The sequence below is a fragment of the Antechinus flavipes genome, chromosome 2 (genome assembly GCF_016432865.1).
Source record: "Antechinus flavipes isolate AdamAnt ecotype Samford, QLD, Australia chromosome 2, AdamAnt_v2, whole genome shotgun sequence".
In the NCBI taxonomy this organism is placed as follows: domain Eukaryota; kingdom Metazoa; phylum Chordata; class Mammalia; order Dasyuromorphia; family Dasyuridae; genus Antechinus; species Antechinus flavipes.
In genome coordinates, this window is record NC_067399.1 from 356,108,536 (window position 1) to 356,130,961 (window position 22,426).

Sequence of the window (22,426 nt, forward strand, 5' to 3'; positions counted from 1 at the left end):
TCATTTATCCACTAATTATTTTCTTATGCTAATTAAACAGATCACTATTATTGGACACCTACGTCTTTATAAAGTTTTCCATATACTCAACTAAATCCTTTAGCCCTGGCAGAGGATGTAATTTGTGGAAGATTGATAATTTGATTTATTGAGGATTACTCAATATTATCTCTATTGGAAAAGTGCAAAACTCTTCTTTTTACATATAAATATCCCTCAAATAGTTTCCCACATTATAGAAAAGCTATTTTCATAATTAAGAAAACAGGCTTAATTTTTTTTAACATATTCTAGATATTCTGCCACTAAATGAGAACCAAAATCCTATCTCCTATCAGTTAGAAGCAAATTGAGAATTTCTTTTCACCTGAATGAGCAGGGAAACTGCATGCATCCTCCATTTTAATCTAATAGCAAGGACCTGAGTATATGAGAAACATTTCTATAGTGGGGAAAATGAAAAAAAAAAAAGAAAATACAAAAGTTTCTTTCAACTCTCCAGACAATAACTTCTCTTTAAATTTGATAAGTGGAACATGTTCGAAATGGTCTTACCATGTATAGTTGACTGACTTTTTCTTGACACTTGACATAGGATTCATAATCTGCAAAGACTTTAAATCTATTTTATTGAGGGATAAAAATTAAAACAAAAGAATTATTATCACATCCTGTAACTTTTACAACTTTTTGTTTAAATTACATCATGGTCTGTGATCTAAATACCATCCATTTGGTTGAATGTTGACAAAATTCAAAGCAGTTACCAAGAATGTAAGCTAGCCCACATAATTTTCTACAGTCTTTCCTATAATTAAGAAATGCCATAATGTTGATAATTCAACACTAGGACATACCATTACATGAGAAAATTAGAATGCTATCTTTGTCAGTTTTACCCTGTTTATTTGGTTAAAAAACCATTTTTTCTTGCCTGGATCTCATTCTTTCTGATCTTGTGTTCATTCTCACTTAACATGGCTTAACCACTAGTCTTTTTCCCCAGTAAAAACAAACAAACAAACAAACAAAAAAACTTGATTCCCAAAGTCATGCCTTACATATCCCAATCTGTGTACTGACCTGTCATGATAGAATAGCATGTTAATAATATCTTTGAAAAGGTCTGGCTGCTTTGGAGAGAAGAATCCATTATTAATTTGATCAATGGCCAGCTTCAGTTCTGGAAGCTTCTCATAATATTCCTTAGCATCATACCTAAGAATAGGATTAATGAGAGAAGTATTTATATATGAGACACACACACATATATAGAATTATACATAATATGGTTCTACTCACTTTACTTATAGTAGTTCATGTAAGTCTCTCCTGGCCTTTATGAAATGATCCTGCTGATCATTTCAGAACAATAATATTCCAAAACTTATTTGGCCATTCTTCAATTCATGGGCATCCATTCAGTTTCTAGTTCCTTGCCACTACAAAAAGGGCTGCTACAAACATTTTTGCATATGTGAGTCCTTTTCCCTTTTTTATAATCTCTTTGGGATATAAGCCCAGTAGAGACATTGCTGGATCGAAGGATATTCACAGTTTGATAGCCCATTGGGCATAGTTCCATATTGCTCTCCAGAATGGTTGTGTCAGTTCACAACTCCACTAACAGTGTATTAGTGATCCAGTTTTTCCCCATCTCCTCCAACATTTATCATTATTGTCCCTTGTAGTTGAGGGGGAAAATATTTCATATTGTTTTTCAAATTTAAATTTGTTCCACTACCACTTTCTTTAAAAACATTTTCACATAAGAATCATTTGTGGCTAATGCTCTGGACTACTACCCACTTATGAGTCTTCCCTTGTAAAAAAAAATAATAATCAAATCCAGTCAATCCAGTTACTTAATTTTATTAATCATCTAGAGTTCTCCATTTATCTACTAAAAGAAAAAAGGTGAAATCTTTCATTTCTTTTTTTGGGGCCAAGATCCCTTACTAATCTCTGTTTTAAATTTGAGAGGAATCTGATGAATTAATTAAAATTTTAAAATCTTAGCCAGCATATTGTTTGTATTTAGGCCAAGTAGAAAGCAAATAGGGCTTATCGGCGGAATCTCTGAGGGAGGCAAAAATACAGGCAGCATGATGGAAAGAACAGTGGTTTTGGAGTTAGAGAATCTATTCAAATACAGTTTCTTACTTATTAAGTGAACTTGGGCAAGTTACTCAATTTCTTGTGATCTGTTCATTACACTGTAAAATAAAGGGGTTAGACTAGATAGGTTTCCAAGTGACCACCCAATTCTTTTTGTTTATTTTTTTTGAGTATTAGAGAAGTAGTGATCACTAAAAAATAGGTAATGCCAGATGAATTTCATTTTCTCTTTGAAAAGATAGATTGGTAGATCAGTGGAATGCTATAGATGCGTATACTTAGATTTCAGCAAATCTTTGGGACAAGTCTCTCATATAGTATTAATGAAAAAGATGATGAGAAGAGGAATATATGATAGTATGTCAAGAGGATTTCGAACTAGTTGGATAACTACAGACAGAGTCATCATTAATGAAAAAATAGAAGGGGAGGAGTAAAGATCTCTAGTGAAATCTACTAGGGATTGCTTTACCCCTATGCTATTTAGTTTTCATATCAAGGAATCTGTTTAATTAGCTATGAATTTTGGAGGATAGTTAAAATATTGGATAATAGATCTAGATTCAAATTAATCTCAACTGACCAGATCGATAGACAGAGGAGAAGATGAGATATAAATAGTTATAATATCTATAAATAGATAAAGATGTGAAGTTCACACGTAAAGTTGGGGGAGGAGTGGTTAGCAAATGATTTCTCTGATAAAAACACAATGACAGAGGATTGTCAGCCCAATCTAAGTTAATAGTGTAACATGGCAGCTTCAAATAAAAGTTGACATTCTAGGTTGCATCAGAAAATGCTTACTACCTAAAATGAAAGAGATAATAATTTTCTTCTGTCTCATCACCAGATCACACTTTGGAGTATTGTATTCAGTGCTGAAAATATTTTTTGGAAAAATGGAGGCAAGATGGAGAACATCCAAAGAGGTTGCCATAATGGTGAGAGAATATGCCATACTAAAATCATTCCGTTGAAGAAGTGTAGATGTGTAGTCTGGAGATGTTTTTTAGCTTCTGATATTTCAAAGGATTGCCAAAATGAAAAAAGGATGAGTTTTGTTTTGCTTGGTCCTAAAGGCCTCTGCCACAATGAGTGGAAGTTGTAAAGAAGCAAGAATTGTAATGTAAGGACAGTGTTGGTCACAGCTAATTAGTCAGTAAACTAGCTCTATTAAATACCTGCTATATGCCAGGACCATATATCAGAACCATCTCAAAGTTAAAAGGGATATTGTGATCATCTATTTCAATAGGTATGATACTCTGAAGCTGAAGCTCAGCTGCAAGTTGGATACTATGAAATAATATCCTGTATCATATTTTATTTTTATGTGTTGCCCCAGACTAAATAGCCTCTCTAAGAGGGACCTTATGAAATTTCTGGGTGTGAAATTTTGGACTTTGAAGACTCTTGTTTATGAATTTTCAAAATGTGAAATCTTTCCAAAAGAGAATCTTACCCTTTGCTGTCCAGAGCAGCAACATCATCTACTCTCATGCCAAAGATGAACAGGTTCTCTTCTCCAGCTTCCTCGGCCATTTCTACATTTGCTCCATCCATGGTGCCAATAGTGAGAGCACCATTTAGCATGAATTTCATATTGCCTGTCCCTGAAGCTTCAGTACCAGCAGTTGAAATCTGTTCTGACAAGTCTGTGGCTGGAATAACTATCAATAAATTACATTCAAGTTAATGATTTTGATTTTCTCTGATTATAAATAGTCAACCTCTGAAATTGCTGTTATTTTCAGTTTTTTTTTTAAATTCTAGATGTATTGTTGTCTTGTGTTGTTATTTTCTTGTATTGTTATTCTATTTTTTTTTTTTACTGAGATATCTATCTCCACATGTAGGTCCTCCCCCTGGAGAGTGCCAATCCAATTCATATCCGAAATCTTATTCCTTGACAACCTACTCTATTTTCCTACTTCAATATGAACAAATGACAATAGCTTCTCCTAGGTTTTTCCTCACAAGGACAAGAAGAAAGTTTTATAGACAGTTTGATCCAAGATTAAGAGCTAAGAACTCAACAAATTTATCCTCTTATAAAGAAGACTACCACCCAGTAGAACAGGATACTTAGTATTTACTATTAACACCCAATTTTCTATGACAATGAAATGCACTTTGAAGTACAGCATGATAATTAATATCTGACACAGCAACATCAATCTCATTGTCAGACAGATAGATATATAAACTTTGAGTTCTGCCCAGGTACAGATAGATATATAAACTTTGAGTTCTGCCCAGGTATAATATCATACAACTTACATGTCTAACATTTCTTATTAGATTACAAATGCCTTAACAACAACACTTACTTTCTCTCTTAACATATAACCTGGATTTGAATCCAGAAGCTGGATTAATTAACCTATGTGAAATGCAAACACCTCCAAGCTAAATCTGCAGAAATACCAGGTGGGGAGCGCTGGGGCTAGCTGGGTGTGATTGGCTCCCCAGCAAGGTACAAAAGAGACTTTCATCTCCTGAACTGCTTGTGGAATCTGGGTCTGAGTCCAGGAAGACTGAGGGAATCTTGGCTGATTAGAAACACCAAGCCCAGCTGTGCTGCAGAAGTGGCCCTGGGCAAGATGGAACTAGCCCATCATGTGTATTGATAGTGGATCAGAGACAGGCTATAGGTACTTGTTGGAGGATAGAGTTCTTGGTATGGAGTTCCTTGTCAGAGGGGAAAGTTGAAATGAAGCCAGACACCCTCTTACCAAGATTAGAGATGCTTATACTAATACTTCTTATTTTTAAAAAAATGAACTAGCAATGAAGAATGAACTTCACCATATTATATGGAAATAGAGAAGACCAGGGTTCATTTTCAAAGGAGGATACTGAAATGAAAAAAGCTTCTATCCCAAAGTGTAATTTCAAATAGCGATTTGCCCAGAGAGAATTTATTGAAGAATTCAAAAAAGAATTTAAAAATCAATTGAGAAACATTGAAGAAAAACTTAAAAAAATAAAAACCATTCAAGAAAAACAAGGAAATCATGAAAAAATATGAAATTATGAAAATTATGAAAAAGTATGAAATAATGGAAATTATGAAATTATTTTAAAAAGTTAACCAATTAGTAAAGGAGATACAGAACCTCTAAGATGAAAATAACTCTTTGAAAATTAGAATTGGGCAAAGGGGAAGCAAGTAAAGCTATGAGAGACCAAGAAATAATACACTAGATTATAAAGAATGAAAGAAAAAATAGAAAAGAATGTGAAACATAGGAAAAATGACAGATTTGGATTACAGATCAAGAAGAGAAAATATAAGAATAATTGGACTGTCTGAAAATTGTGACCAAAAAAGGGAACTTGGCACAATAATAAGGGAACTTGACATAATAATACAGGAAATAATACAAGAAAATTGTCCTCGAGTGATAGAAGATGAGAGGAAAGTAGAAATAAAAAAAAAATCCACCAATTACCGCCTCAACAAGATCCTTTGTGGAAAGCATATAAGAACATTACTGCCAAATTTCAAAAACCCCTAGTCAAAGAGAAAATTTTGCAAGAAAAAACTTCAGGTGTGCTGGAGCTACAATTAGAATTATACAGGATTTATCAACAGCCACAATAAAAGACTGCAGATCCTGGAATCATACTTCCACAATTAAAAGAACTAGGTCTGTGGTCAAAAATATCATATCCAGCAAAAGTATCTATAATATTGAATGAGAACAAAGGGACATTCAATGATCTTGCAGATTTTTAGGAATTTCTATCAGGTTTTCCTGAACTTACTAGAAAATTTAGCATACATGAGCCAATATCAAAGATCAAGTTCAAGGAACTCATAATGGATAAATGGTTTGTGTTTTCTTGACATGGGAAATTTATAGCATATGTTTAAGATTGACATCAACAATATGACAGGTCAGAGGAAAGACTGAGGAAGGTAAAAATAATAATTATGTCATACAAATAAGGTGCAGAGCAGGAATTAGACATGGAGGCAGAGGAGGCCTTGTAGTTCTGAAAACCTCCTCACATTGGGAATGGGTTAAATAGGCAACACTGTAATTATACAATAAAGGATATAGCATCCTACAAAATCTGTAAGGGGGGAGATTGGGTGGACAGGGAAGCAAAGAATGAAAGAAGAAGACAAAGGAAGGATCCATGGGTGGGGGGAGGTTAAGTAATAGCAAGGCAAATTAGGAGAAGAATTAAAGCAAAAAGTCAACAGGGATAGGAAAGGTGTGTGTGTGTGTGTGTGTGTGTGTGTGTGTGTGTGTGTATGTCTATGTTATATATATATATCCTTTCTTAACTATAGCCTGCTTAGGAGGGGGATGAAAGGGGAAAAAAGAATAAAATAAAAAACATGTGTAGCCGAGAACCAAAAAAATCTACAAGGAAGTAAAGAAAAGATGGACACTCATGAATATAATTCATTCTATATATATATATATATATATATACACATATTTATTTATATACTTTCTTGAACTGGTATTTGTTGTTATATATTTTGAATCCTCTCTGATGTTCTGCTGAGCACAAGACAATGTTCTCTTTTGTTTTGTATTCGTTTTCTGTTTTTCTTTTTTCTTATTCTGTTTACTTAAATATAATAAATTTGGAGGAAAAAAACATGTAACCCCATAAATTGTCAATCATTTTGCTCAGTAGAAATCCAGTGCACAATGAACACTTTGTGATTTAAGCATTTGGTTTTAGAAATCCTTTGGTTTAAAATCTACTCTACACACCAAATAGCTGTGTATGTTTGGGAAGATCACTTTAACTTCTATAAGCCTCAATTCTGTCTGTAAAATGAAGTTAATGATAGCTCACTTCATAAAGTTATGATCAAATAAAAAAAATAGCATCTTGTGAAAGTTGCATTGCTACATAAATGTTAGCCATTGTTATCATATTACCTTTTTCAGCCAGAGATACTCTATAGTTCTCTAAGAAGATGACTTTCAACTTGCTTCCAACAACAGGGTCATTGTTTACCACATCAGCCACGGATGTGATGAGCTTGATTATCATTTTAGCCATATGGTATCCGGGAGCAGCCTTGTGAAAACAAATAACTTAACATTTACTAAATACGAAATGACAAAAAAAATCTTGAACTTTAAAATCTATCCAAGTGGATAAACTTACTTTGCCTCCAATTATAACTGTTCTGGGCACAAATGGCTTCTTAGTATCCTTTTTAATGCCTAAAAATTATTGGGAGTAGGGAGAGGGAAAGGTTGGTGAAAAGTTGTGAATGCTTCACATAAGACAAGAGAATAAAAAAGATTTACACTGGTGTTGTTGCTTCCTCCATCTCCCCAAGAGTATAGAAAAGTTCTACTGCAAATGAAAGGACAAACTTACGGTTATACATTGTAATGACATGAAGGCAGTTCATGAGTTGCCGCTTGTACTCATGAATCCTTTTAACTTGCACATCAAACATAGAAGATGGATTGATCTTTACTTTATATTCCTTTTCCAGGAATTGAGAAAACTTCACTTTGTTTTCCTTTTGAAATAGAAACATAAGAACTGTTTGTCCTGAACATATCTGATTTAGTATTTTAATAGACATAAAATAATGAGACAAATGTCCAGGTGAACATTGCTGTGCTACAAAGTCTTACCTGTTTTACATTGGAAACTTCACAAAGAAAAATATCATCAGAAACAAAGCTGTGCAGCTTGGTTAACTGGCTTAAATCTTTCACATAGTCTTCTCCAATTTTCTTCAAATTTAAAGAAAAAAGATATGTTAATGTATTTCCAGTGCTTTTTATATAGCAGGTGCTTTTTAAATGTTTTTTGAATTGTACTTAATTAGTACCCAGATATGATATCAAATTTCACATGGAAAAGATTCTAAGTATACAAGGAAATGTTGAATAAAGGGATAGTTTTTTTTAACAGTTAAAAGGCTGTCAATTTTATTTATAAATGAATATTTGCCCACCTACCTTGTATTTGGACTATTGTAGCCCTGGTTATTATACAAAGAATGTGAAAGGAACATGACTGGGAATCATGAAGCCTTGAGGTTTATTTTAAGCTACTTTGCTGAATTACTATGCTTTCTTAGGAAACTAACATTATGTAGATTTTGTTTTTTTCTCATAGTTTTGCTTTTTTATTGAAATCTTTCACAATAAAGAAACTTCATCTCCTGTACTCTAGTGATTTTACAATTCTGAAATCTGAGAGAATAACACATACAGCAATTGGAATGCATCTATATAAAATGTCAGAAATAGAAATCAGCATTTTTTTATGTTCAGACAAATGCTTTTTTGACAAAATTGTTCTGATAATGCTTAATTGTGTTACTTCAAATAAGTGAATTAATCTCCTTAGCTTCTCATTATACACACACACACACACACACACACACATATCTCAAGTATTTGGGACTAGATTATTTTTAAGGTACCTTACAATTTTATAAGTCTAACCAGAGAACATGACCCATAATGATATGTTCTCATGTTATCTCTATATATGCATCACTATTTTGAAGAGATGAGGTTATTCATGAATATGTTACATATTAATTTGACTTACACAATGTACTCAATACCTCCCATAGTTACCTCTGCTATTAATTCTGCAAGTCCTGGGTTACAGAGCAAGAGCCAGCGCCTTGGAGTTATTCCATTGGTTTTATTCTGAAATTTGTCTTGTTCTATCTCACTGAAGTCCTTGAATCTATGAGTCAGAAAGTAATGGAATTTGGATCATGGAAGTATGGTTCAAAATAGTTAGTAAAAGCTCAATGTAAGTCCTGGGTTCTCTAAGAAGTTAGCAAACTAGAAAAGTAAAAAAAAAATTGGAAAAGGATATCTAGAATCTTTGTCAATATGAAGGAAAATACAAAATAGGCAATTTTTTGTTGTTGTTGACTGTACAAAATAATAATATTCAACTTCTTCTGGACTGAACAGCATTGACACATTAGATTTTTTTTTTTTTTTGCTAAAAGTAGATTCAAATTGACTAAGAGAAATTCCTCAATAGAAATGTGTAGAAGAATATCTTTTTTTTTCCTGCAACCCTCTAACTGTAGCAGGATTTAAGTTTAGTTAATCTATTTGTGTTAGCTCAGGGGCCAGAGTAACCCAGGCTCACACTTTAGTCTTCACGATGTCAGAATGAATCTTAGCCACACCATTCACAGCATGAGAGCCCACGATACAAAGATGGGCCATATTTATCCTCTTTTCTCCTTCCTCTTCTATTAAAGACATCCTTCTGAGTCGGTTTTCATCTTTAGGGAATAATGCTGCAATTCTCTAATCACAGAAAGAAAGAATTGTAAGTTATTTTTGAGTAAAGTAGCTGTTAAGCATCAAGAATTGTCTTCCAAGTATCATATTTGATGAAACCTACTTAGAATAGTATAAATATAAAAGGAGTACTGTGAGGGTTCTTTTTAAAAATAACTATCTTTTAAAAAGACAGATAAACCAGATTCCTGGTCAGTCGTAGAAATTTATTCATTTTCAACAAAACACTCCAAACTACTAAATTATATTTGTTATCTATCACATTTGATATGTCAGAACTACCTTTTGAAAGTTAAGATAATTTACTCACTGACATGAGCAGAACCAGGAGAATATTGTGTAAATATATGTGATAATCTATGATGGACTAGGCTCTTCTCAACAATGTGATGATTCAAGAAAATTCCAGTAATACTTGTAATGGAAAATGCCATCTGAATCCAGAGAGAGAAGCATGGAGACTGAATGTGGAATGAAGCATAGTATTTTAATTATTATTTTTTTTTCTTGTAGTCTTTTCCCTTTTGATCTGATTTTTCTCACACATGACAAATATGGAAATATGTTTACAAGGACTGTGCATATTTAACTTAGATTGCTTGCTATCTTGAGAAGGGGGGAAGGAGAGAGAAAAATTTGGAACATACTATCTTATAAAATAAATATGTAAAATGATCTTTACATGTATTGGGGAAAAAAAGCTTACTCACATGCAAAGGCAATAGTAAGGTTTGAAAAAGACTTACATCTAAGTGTTTCTGATTGATCTCATAGATGATTTGTAAATGTCGTGGGAGAAGCTTCTTCACAAGTTCCACTGGCCAGCACTCCAATGCTTCTGGGAGGACAGTATGGTTGGTATATGCAAATGTCTTTGTTGTGATTGTCCAGGCCTGAGATAGATTGTGTGGTTAAGTTTCCCATCTTATCAAAAATGACTACCTTAATTTGCACAGCTCACAATTATAGGTAGCCAAATCTCTCCTTGTCTCTGGTATGCTTAGATATACTTAAATATAGTTAAATAGATAATAACTTAAATATAGCTAATATAGATAATATTCTTGTTTGAACTAAATATATTTAATTTCAATAATAGTTTTTCTTGAACTATATGGAATAGCTAAATTCCAGGAAATAGGACTTTTTTTGGCAAGGAGTTATTTTTAAGTCTGTCTGATGTAAGGAAACATTCTATTGATCTGCAACCCTATTTGCATTTCTCACATTTTTAAAAGAAAAAACTTTATAGAGAAATATTTGAGTAATGCCCCTTTTATTTTGTTAATCTTTTAGTAACATTAACTTTCAAATCCATAAGGACCCTTAGCATTAAACATAACTAATCATCTGTCATACTTTTAATTGAGAACATTTGATATTCTTTTAGCCATTGAAAGAAATGTGAAAAAATTTGGTATTTATGCATTTTGAGTGCCCTAATAATTTCATTTTTTGCCTAACATTTTCAGAAAAACACAATGTGAGAAAAAAAAAAGTTCAAGTTGTATCATCTAGGAAGACATCAATCATTTTTTAAATTGAAAGCTATTGACCCCAAAATATTTATTTGAAAATCTGGGTTGGAAAAGATGAAGAATGGAGAAGATGAATTCTCTCAGGAGAGAAGAGTATTGGAATGGTATGAGACATATATTATCACATGTTTTAAATGTATTTGTTTTTGCTTTAATTACCAATTTATTTACAAGGAGAATGCTAGTGAGATGAAAGGGATATTTGTTAGGAAGTAGTGATGCATAGACAAATTAATAAGCAATTTAAAATATGTGAATGTGGAATATTCTCATTATCTCCCTCTAGTGGTGCTTTTGGCAATATCTCAATCAAAAATATTCTAAAGTCTTTAGATTTTAAAATAAAACAATATAAAATGAATCCAAATATTTTGCCAACCTTAGACCAGGGCAATTTTTCAATGTCCACCAAAATTCTCATCAACTCAGGGATAGCAAGGGCAGGATGTGTGTCATTCAGCTGAATGGCAACCTATAAAATCACCATATTAAATTAGGGACTAAAGAGCATGTATTTTACTTGACTGAAGCATGAATCCAAATATTTATTTTCAAATAATTAAAAGTACTTGTAGAACTATTTTTGTTTGGGTTTAGGAACAGGAAAGGAATTTTCTTGAAGAGGGATAAATTATTTTCTCATGTTCTTTTCACACCTAAACAAATACATCCCATTCCAAATAGATCTTTTCCTGTACATTGGAAACCAAATAATCCAGCATGTCATTTCATTTAGGGTATAACTTAAAAATATATTGGTTACCCATCTCTTAAATCTTTTATCAAAAGTATTCTTGAAAAGGGTTAGGGTAGGGATTTTTAAGCTGCAGTCCATAAAGTTGTTTTTTAAAAAAAAATCTTATAATTATATTTCAACATAATTAGTTTCCTCTATAATCAATGTGTTTTATATTATTTATTTTAAAAATCATTATGAGAAGGGTCCATAATTATTCTCGGACTATCAATAAAGTTTATATCATAAAAAAGGTGAGAGACTGTGGATTATTGCCATGATGCTTTAAATAATCCATTTTTGGTTTGTCTGTCCTGAAGCTTTTTTATGCGTAAAGAAAGCTGTCCATAAACCTCTGACTATTACATTGTTAGAGACAACAATTACAGGAGCCTTACCTGATCTGGAAAAGCATCAAATACTGTACCAAATTTGGACGCTTTGAAGCGTCGGATGACATCTTGTAAAGTGGCAGCCACAACAAAGTACTCCTGCTTTAATCTCAGCTCCTTTCCTTCAAAAAACTACAATCAAATGCCATGCTTAGGAACATTCCACAGAGTAAAAGACATTGGAAAACTCTTTCAAGGGAACTTTTTCATGGATATCTTTAATTTAATTTGGACATTTATTAAATACCTACTGTGTGAGAGAAACTGTTAGGAGCTAGAGATACAAAGACAAAAATAGAAGAACACTTGCTTCCAAGGCAGTTGCATTCTATTGGAATAGGAGCAAAGGAAAATAACATTTATACCATAAGTAAATAAAAAAGCAATTTGAGATGGGAGACTATAATATGTTTGTATGTCTGTATACACTTGGGTATACGTACAATGAGAGGGAATGATGAATAGAGCTTTAGGGAGGATGATTAATCAACTAGTATTAATTACCAGGCACTAGAGATACAAGTACAAAGAATACACTGGTCCCTCTTTATCATAAACTTTCATTCTAGTGAATATAGAGAGCATAAATGAAAAGTTAATAAGTACAAATGTTATGTAAATAACAAAATAGTTATGTAAAATAATTTGGGAGGAATGACATTAACAAATGGAGGGAAGAAAGGATTCATGGTGAAGATAAGACAAAAGTAAGGAAGAAGTATATTCCAGAGAGGCATGCTAGACAATAGATTATTGCCATGATGCTTTAAATAGACAATGTAAAGGTGCAGAGATAGAGGATTATGCATGAGGTTATGGATGAGGAACATAGAGCAGAGTTTTGATAGATCTTCACAAAGTGAAGAAGAAGAGTAATCTTTAATGAGACCAGAAAGGTAAGCTGTAGCCAGCTTGTATAGATTTTACAACCTAAACAGCATTTACATTTCATCATAGAGTATGATTTCTTAACTTGGGGTCTGTGAATTTATTTTAAAAAATGATCTTGATAGTTCTGTGCCAATATAATTAGATTGCATTTTATTTTATACATTTAAAAACATTATTCTGAGAAGTCCATGGACTTCATCTATCTTCAGGCCCTTGAACTGAAGTTTTCATTTCCTGCCCACTCTACTAAAATAATTTTTTTCTAAATTTACCAATTACTGGTCACTAAATCCAATATTTTTTTTTCTTCCAGATCAACTTCTCTTTATTTTTTCTATAACATTTGACCTTGGCTTATACCCCAAAGAGATCCTAAAGAAGGAGAAGGAACCTGTATGTGCCAAAATGTTTGTGGCAGCCCTGCTTGTAGTGTCTAGAAGCTGGAAAATGAATGGATGCCCATCAATTGGAGAATGGTTGAGTAAATTGTGGCATATGAACGTTATGGAATATTATTGTTCTGTAAGGAATGACCATCAGGATGAATACAGAGAGGACTGGCAAGACTTACATGAACTGATGCTAAGTGAAATGAGCAGAACCAGGAGATCATTATATCCCTCAACAATGATACTATTTGAGGATGTATTCTGATGGAAGTGGATCCCTCTGTTAAAGAGAGCTAATTCCGTTTCAGTTGATCAAGGATGGACAGAAACAGCTACACCCAAAGAAAGAACACTGGGGAATGAATATAAACTGCTTGCATTTTTATTTTTCTTCCCAGGTTATTTATACCTTCTGAATCCAATTCTCCCTGTGCAACAAGAAAACTGTTCAGTTCTACACACATATATTGTATCTAGGATATACTGTAACCTATTCAACATGTAAAGGACTGTTTGACATCTGGAGGAGGGGGTGGAGGGAGGGAGGGGAAAAATCGGAACAGAAGTGAGTGCAAGGAATAATGCTGTAAAAAATTACCCTGTCATGGGTTCTATCAATAAAGTTATTAAAAAAAATAAAACAACATTTGACCTTGATGACAGTATTTTCTTAATGAATATTCTATCTTATACTGACTTGAGAATCACTATAAAGTCTTGATTTTTTTTCTTCTTTCTAGAAGTTTCTTCTCTCATTCCTTCACAGATTCTTCATTCTCTTCCTGATCCCTTAATGTAGGTATTTCTCAAAGATCTCTCCATAGACCTTTAATGAACACTTTCTATTGTCACTGTGACTCACTTTCTTAGGCTCATCCTCATACAGATGATTTGCAAATCTGTATCTCTAGTCCTCACCATTTACAGACCTTTACTTTCCACTGCCTACAGGATATCTTTACTTAGATGCCCCACTAATGAATGACTCTTCAACCTCAACCATGCTAATGTCCAATATCCAAATCAAAGTAATTTTCTTTCCTCCTAATCCTATTCCTTCTTCTGACTTCACTGTATATCTCATTCATTACTTTACTGTTATCTTTGATACTTGCTCCCCAATATATTTCTACTTTTTCTTGATTTAAATTCTACAAGATTTTCCATCTTTCCCTTCATCTTTATTTTTAACTTGTGTTGTCATACTTCAAACTTTCATAAACAGCTGCTCACATTACTGCAATAACTTCCTAGCAGATGTTTCTATCTCTTTTCTTTCTTCCCTTTAACCCATCCTTTACACTGCTGCTAAAATAATATTCTCACACATGGATCTGGACATTACTCCTTTGCTCCAAAATCTTTAGGTTATTCCCTATTGTCTTAGAATTTAAGTGGAAATTCTTTTACTTGACATTCAAGTCCTTTGTCAATCTATCTTAGATGACAGATTTAATTATCTCATTATCTCCCTCTAAACATTTTTCTTCCTAATTATCTATTTTCATGTCTATTTACACCTTAGCTCAAGGTATTCCCATAGTTAATCATTCCTTTTTTGCCTTCTTCACCTATTTAATTTTCACATATCTTTTAAAATGCAACTACAAAATACCTCAGAGTTTCATTTCTCTGATTGGTAAGATTTTCCTCAGATATTAGTCAGTTCCTTGTTTTTGTTTTTAACTTTTTAATGTATTAAGTAATACTGTATTTCACAGGCATGAATTGATGTTTTATATTCCTACTAGATAATAGCTTCCATTAAATTTATTAGACTTATTTCCATTAGATTCCATTAGATTTATTTCCAATGTATCTTTCCCAAGCACCTAACACAGTGCTTGGCACAGAATGTACAGTTAATAAATGCTTGTAAATTGGGTGATTTACATTTTACTAGTGCTAATTGATTTAAAATACCCAAATACTTGAAATGTAGATCCAAAAGAGATCTTTTAACTCTGTAGATGAAATTTCTGTTTAGAAAGGGTTAGCTCACCAATACCTTAAACTTTTACAAAGAGTATTGTTTTAAAATCCTTTCTTGTCTTTGGTGATTAGGCATCAATTGTATGTTAAATATTAAATTTGACTTCATGCATAATATGAATTCTTCATTTGCACAAGAAAAATCTGTCTAATCCAGATGGAGAAAAAATATTTATTTCTTGAGATAAAATTCAACATTAAATGTCTAGATTTATGTAATTATTAGTAGGATGCTTTGAAGTACCTTTTATGAAAAGTAATGATTTTTAATAAATTTTATTAATTATATAATTACTTAATTATTAACAATATAATTATTTTTAATAAAACATCATCACTTACATTATCATTGGGATACAAGACGCGGGAGATGTTTTCAGCAAGATTTCGGTCCAAAACTGCTTGAATATAGTCACCAACATTAACTAATAAGAATGGTGAGAAAAATCTTTTGTTATTTTAAGTGATCTGACTTCATCCAATGCTTGCTAGATAGTTTATGGGACCACTGCTGAAAAACGAAAAATAACCCCAAAGTCAAATTGTTTCCAAATTGCTTACATTCTGTGTTCTCATGTGAGGGTGGAGTGGGTATAATGGTCATGAATTTTGACCTTATTGGTTCTATTTGCTCTCTAAAATGGTTTTATTTTATATAGTGAAAACATGATCATATCAAGGCCTTTTCTCAGTTTTACCCTTTATGTAAAAAATGTAACATGTAAACTCTATCTGGATCTAATAGAAAAACCACTAAATTCATGTTGTTAGAAAAGAGAAATAGGAAGAATAATAGGAATCACATTCAATACTCACAGTCTCTGAGGTTAAAGTCATTTGGTGCCCGAGCAGACCAGAGTCGCATAGTATTGACAGTGTTATTCATATACCCAGGGACAGGTGTATCATAGGGTAATGCAAGGATCACCTACATAATTAAAAAGAATAACTGATAATCTTTTTTTTTTCTTTTTAGAATGTTAGATTTGGCAAATTAGGCTATAAAATGATTCCTAATTTTGTTTCTGACTTATGTGAAACTAAGGAAATAATCATAGAAAAGTCTTAAGTATGTGTCTCTCTTTTCTTTCAAGAAGAAATAAGCTTTAAAGATGCTTTCTTGTGATATTATGGAGAGAGTACTGGACTTGCAAGTAAGGGAGAATTTGTGTTCAAATTCTGCCTTAAGTACTTGGTAGCTTTGCTACTATAGAAAATTCATTAATTTCTCTGAACTTCAGTTTCATTATGTATAAAATTGAAACAATACTTTACAAAAATTAAAGCATTACATAAATTTCCACTATTGTTAATCTTTAAAATATTTAAGCAAGAAGATTCTACCCCTTTCTCTTTGTCAACTTGGCCTTGATGACTTGTTATAGAAACCAAATGTAACATTTAATGACTTGATAAAATTAAGTATTGGGTGATACTTATTCAGTCTATTAGAGATATTAAATCTAATATAATCTAATATAAATCCAATCATACTTTTAAGAAAGTTGGGTATGTAAAAGAACAACTATAATTTATCATTTGAAACGAACTTAAATAGGTAGCTGAGCTATTGGATTCATAGCAAACAGTGAAGTAGAAGAATAATCATTTTTTATTTCAGTATTGGAACAAGGGAATAAAATTATAGAATTTTTTAAATGGGAATAGCCTCTCGAATATTATGTAGTCTAGTGTTCTCATTTTGCAGAGTGGGTCATGGTGAAAGACATACAAAGGAAAAAGCTTGCTGATTTCAGAATAGTGCCAAAGATGGGTCTGTAGAATGGGAAATGTAAATGGTGAGCTCAGTAGAGTTGTTTCATGTCAGACCCGTGACTGTAGATCTTGACAGGATGGAAAGAAGCGAGATGAAAGCAGGCTTCTACTGGAGAAGCAGCTTGACTATTTCTTAGGAGAGAGAAAACACAGAGATCACAATTAAGAAAATGAATGCTCTAGCCAAACATTAAGGTAGAGAAAGATCTATGGCCCTGATCCTTAAAATCTGTCCCCTCAATGCAGATAACAATAGTTCTCCAGGGACCATCTCCACATGGGTTGGAGTAGTGGTGATTTTCATACAAAGAATGATCATCTCAGCCTCTGCTTCTAATTTCTCAACTCAGACCTTTTGTTTCCCCTGAAATCTTTTGCTCTTTTTAGCTTCTCAAATTTAGGCTAAGGTTGAAAGTGTTGTGGACAACTATGAGTTTACACAGGGACACTTAAAGTCTCCTTAAGGAATTTTTAGTCTTTTATGCAAGAGGAGCTAGTTTGTTTAGGGAGATAGAAATGCTAGAGAGGAAAAGTATCTGAAGATTCCTTGCACTGCATCCTTAGAAAGAGATGATAGTGGTGGTAGGGAGGGGAGTTGCTAGACTTTAGGTGAAGGAAAGTGAGAAAGAAAACTGGCCCAACTTGAGGACCATAACTTCTTGAGAATCTGGGTCTTTCTTTCAAAGCTTTGTCCCCTCCATCTCCTCCAATGTTCCATCTCTGTTCTGACTCATAAAACCAGAGGTTCCTTCTTATTTTGGAATGGTGAGTGATTGCATGTATGTGAGTGTGTGTGTGTGTGTGTGTGTGTGTGTGTGTGTGTATGTGTGTGTGTGAGTGTGTTATGGGCCAGAACTCTGAAACAAGGATTCTTACAAAGTGTTTAAGTCAGTGGAGTTGATAAGACAATGATAATCTAGTTTAGCTTGGTGATTAATAGTTCAGTACATGTATTTAGTACTTAATATAATTCTACAAGATTCACACCTATAATAATGTAATTATAATAGACAGAGTCCCTCCTGGCAAGAGACTTCCAGAGAGACTCATAGATGCTTTCAGTGTGGAAAAGTAGGGCATCTGAAAGCTCAATGTTGGTATAGAGATAGAATGGGAAAACAGGGTGGGAGAACAAGACCCAATACCCCATGTCCAAAATGCAACAGAGGCTTCCAATGGGCCTCAGAATGTAGACAGATTCAGGGAAATGGGATGAGGGGCCCAGCCCCAGGGCCCAAGGCAAAAAACACTTGGGGCATGATGGCAGCCAATGGTGCACCCAGAGAGTGCCTACAAGTTCAGTGCCCAGACATGACCAATCAACCAGAAAGCCATATGATGGGAGAAGGGGATTACACAGTCAACCAGCCAGGAAGCAACCCGATGGCAGAAAGGAATTACAATTGGGGAGAATAGAGCTGTATGCAGCTGGGACAACTGAGATACCCCCTGGAGAGGTGAAATCTGTTCCTCTCCAGCCTACGGATCCCTTACCTCTAGGCACAGTAGGCTTGACCATTTCACCTCCTTTTTGTACGTACAAAACAGTGTCCATCCACACACTGATGTGGGAAACTGGGGAATGTGTAGATAATATCCCAGTCACTAATAGAGGTAGACAATGTGTGACTTATCACCCAGGAGAAATAGTAGCATCAGGTTTACTCATACAGAATCCTAATAAGCAATCTGGTGATAGTCACCCAGATTCTGACTCCAGACCACAAAATCCAGAAATATACTGGACAGCAGCTGTAACAGCTGACCAACCTATGCTCACAATCTATATAAATGGCCTACCATTGGAAGGATTGGTAGACACAGATGCAGATTGTACAGTTATTAGAGGTGCCAGTTGGCCCAGTCACTGGCCAAAGATTAAAGCAGACACCTATATGTCTGGAGTAGGAGGATCAATAGCAGCTGAAGTTAGTGCTGCCCCCATGAGATGGACTTTTGAAGGCAAAACAGGAGTTTTTACTCCTTTTATAGTTGAAAAAATCCCCATCAATCTGTGGGGAAGAGACATTTTACAACAATTAGGGTTAAAAATGAATACTTTGGTTTTTTAAGCAGGGCTGCTGTTGAAGGCCTGCCAACACTTTCATCTGTTCCTATCCAATGGAAAACTGATACACCACTGTGGGTAGAACAGTGGCCCTTAAGTAGCGATAAAATTCAGGCCTTATTAGATATAGTACAGGAGCAGCTTGAACAAGGGCATTTACAACCTTTTCTAAGTCCTTGGAATTCTCAAGTGTTTGTTGTAAAAAAGAAATCTGGAAAATGGAGGATGCTCACTGATTTAAGAAAAGTGAATGAACAGATGGAAACTATGGGAACTCTTCATCTCCTACTCAATTGCCTAGAGAATAGCCTCTTTGGGTTATAGATATTAAGGATTGTTTCTATTCTATCCCTCTGGATAAGGAGGATGTGAAAAGATTTGCCTTTTCAGTGCCCAGCGTTAACTTAGCTGAGCCTTATAAAAGATATGAATGGACAGTTTTGCCACAGGGAATGAAAAACAGCCCTACTATGTGTCAAATGTATGTTGCTGCTGCTCTTGCTCCAATAAGAAAAGCATTTCCAAAAGTTATGCTATTACATTATATGGATGATACATTGGGGTGTGTACCTGAGGAACAAATGCTAGAAGCATGTCTACAAAAGACCATAGAAACACTAAGATACTACATATTATACATAGCTGAAGAGAAAATTCAAAGACATGCTCCTTTTCAATATTTAGGATATGAAGTATACCCTAAGGTGCTTACAGTATAAAAACTGTCCTTAAGAACAGAGAAACTAAACACCTTAAATGATTTTCAGAAATTGATAGGAGATATACAATGGATGCGACCAGTGTTAGGCTTGACTACTTATCAGTTACAACCATTATATGATATTTTAAGGGGAGATAATGCTTTAAATTCACCACGCCAGCTTACAAAAGAAGCTCAAGAGGCTTTGAGAGAAGTTGAACTGGCTTTATCCAATGTGGTTGAAAGAGTCACTCTAAAACCCTTGGAAATATCAGTTTTTGCCACACAAGAGGCACCCACAGCAGTCCTTCATCAAAGAGACAGTGTGATAGAGTGGGTGAACCTCCCCGCACAACCAGAACAAAGCCTTACTCCTTACCCAGTGCTTGTGGCTAGAATTTTGTTAAAGGCCATTAAGCGAGCAGTACAATTATCTGGGGCAAGACCTGATAAGATTTTACACCAATACATAAATACACCTTTTACACCAATACATAAATTAATGTGTGTTGTGAGACCATCCCAGAGTGGCAAATTTTGTTAGCCATGGCTCCAAATTTTACACATGCATCTCAATTAAAGATAACCAGACTTTTACATAATTGGCAAAGGATTCTTGAAGAAAAAGTTTCTAAAGTTCCTCTTAAAGGACCAACTATCTTTACAGATGTGTCCAAACACAATATTTGTGCTGTATACTCTCATGACTTAACTATAAAGAGAGTAGTCAGAACTCCTTTTCAGTCCACTCAGCAGAACCAATTACATGTGATCATGTTAGCTCTCACTTATTACCCAGGAGACATAAATATAATATCTGATTCAGCCTATTCAGTAGGTGTGGTAACAAGAATTGCCACAGCCCAAATAAAATTTGCAGCTTCTAATATATATCAGCTCTTTAAGGAACTTCAGGAGCAAGTGAGAAAACATCCAGGTAAGATTTATATCTTGCATGTCCACTCACATAGTGGACTCCTAGGTCCTATTTTTGATGGGAATTCAAAGGCAGATAGCCTTTTAACTATGTTAGCCAGTACGCCTTTATTTCAGGAGGCCCAGGAATCCCCTTCTAAATACCATCAGGCTGCTCGAGCTTTGCGTTTACAATTTGGGATTACAAAAGAGGAAGCAGGAGCATAGTGAAAAGCTGTACAGCTTGCCTTCCTTTCCACGCTCCTACACTGCCTCCAGGGAAGAACCCTCGTGGTTTGAGACCCAATGAAATCTGGCAAATGGATGTGACCCATTATAAATCTTTCTGTCGTCTGTCTTTTATCCATGTTGTGGTAGACACCTTTTCAGGATTCACTTTTGCCATACCAGCAGCAAAAGAGACAGCCTGAGTGGTCACTGAATTCCTCTTGCAAGCATTTGCCATTATGGGTGTGCCACAAGTAATAAAAACAGACAATGGTCCTACATACACCTCCAAACATTTTGCACACTTTTGTGCACAGTATAAGATTTTACACACCACTGGTATACCCTTTAATCCTCAAGGACAGGCAATAGTAGAGAGGAGAAACAGAGACATTAAGACGCTGCTCCAAAAACAAAAGAAAGGGGGAGCCACAGGTAACTGTAGTAGTAGAGAACTACTAAATCTAGCACTTTATACTATTAACTTCTTGATTTTTGACAAAGATGCACTGGCTCCGACAGACAGGTTTTATAACCCACTGGAAGGGCAGTGTCCAGTGCGAGCAGCTCCACTATCTTTAGATAATCCCCAGGTGATGTGGAGAGACCCAGAAAGTGGTGAATGGAAGGGACCAGATAGACTAACTGCTTGGGGGAGAGGGTTTGCTTGTATTTCTACAGGTGGAGAAGGAATCAAATGGGTGCCAACAAGCCATATTCGCCTTGTCCATCGCAGAGAGATGGAGCAGACCCTTGAAACGAAGGAGAAGACCCAAGAAATATCAGGTGGTTCTGTTGCTGATTGTGCTCACCATTGAAAGAGTGTGGCAGTTATGGCGTTTGATTCATGGACATAGAAAATCATTTTTTTTTGCTGTATGCTTGTGTAATACCTCCCATGCTGATGGGTTTGTGCATACCTGTTTCTAATAAGATCCTTCAGCCCAGAGACCTGCTACCAACCCCCACTTCCCTTTGGTGCTTTTCATCTCCCTTCCTGAGATGTCAGGGAGGGTGTGATTATCTCCTTTTTAGTGCTTTCACCTCCCTTCCTGAGAAGTCAGGGGGGTCGTGATCACCTCCTTTTTGGTGCTTTCACCTCCTTTCCTGAGAAGTCAGGGAGGGTGTGATCACCTCCCCTTGGGGGCTCTGACCTCCCTGAGGAGTCAGGGATGGCATGATCACCTGTGTTCTAAAACAAAAGAAAGCCCATTTATGTAATGGGCTGAGGCTTGAGTTGATGCACTGAGGTGCCAAGCACATGAGGCTAAATAGTAATTGGACCATACTCTATTAATATATAAGCTTGGAGAAAGAATGGCTCTTTGTGCAAGTCCTGATGTATTGTATAGGAAATGACGATTTTGGTGGGTGGAGGCAGAGGCGTGCTCAGATCC

General features: G+C 34.7%; 1 protein-coding gene and 1 long non-coding RNA gene across 2 annotated transcripts in view; one reads left to right on the top strand and one right to left on the bottom strand.

Annotated features, from left to right (window-relative positions):
* The window catches only part of LOC127549785 (glycogen phosphorylase, liver form), a 97,282-nt gene that overhangs the window by 19,409 nt on the left and 55,447 nt on the right, over positions 1–22,426 (bottom strand). Inside the window, exons 6-19 of the mRNA XM_051978107.1 lie at positions 16,159–16,270; positions 15,685–15,767; positions 12,077–12,202; positions 11,322–11,414; positions 10,151–10,297; positions 9,247–9,410; positions 8,712–8,826; positions 7,752–7,853; positions 7,486–7,633; positions 7,267–7,325; positions 7,035–7,176; positions 3,584–3,791; positions 1,084–1,218; positions 556–622 (exon numbers count right to left, since the gene is read on the bottom strand). Coding sequence (XP_051834067.1) covers positions 556–622; positions 1,084–1,218; positions 3,584–3,791; positions 7,035–7,176; positions 7,267–7,325; positions 7,486–7,633; positions 7,752–7,853; positions 8,712–8,826; positions 9,247–9,410; positions 10,151–10,297; positions 11,322–11,414; positions 12,077–12,202; positions 15,685–15,767; positions 16,159–16,270 — 1,701 coding nt within the window. The remainder of the gene's footprint in view (positions 1–555; positions 623–1,083; positions 1,219–3,583; positions 3,792–7,034; positions 7,177–7,266; positions 7,326–7,485; positions 7,634–7,751; positions 7,854–8,711; positions 8,827–9,246; positions 9,411–10,150; positions 10,298–11,321; positions 11,415–12,076; positions 12,203–15,684; positions 15,768–16,158; positions 16,271–22,426) is intronic.
* Positions 9,404–15,254, top strand: LOC127549787 (uncharacterized). The gene is made up of 3 exons (XR_007950716.1): positions 9,404–10,258; positions 10,877–11,046; positions 13,275–15,254. It is a non-coding gene; the product is annotated as an uncharacterized LOC127549787 (long non-coding RNA).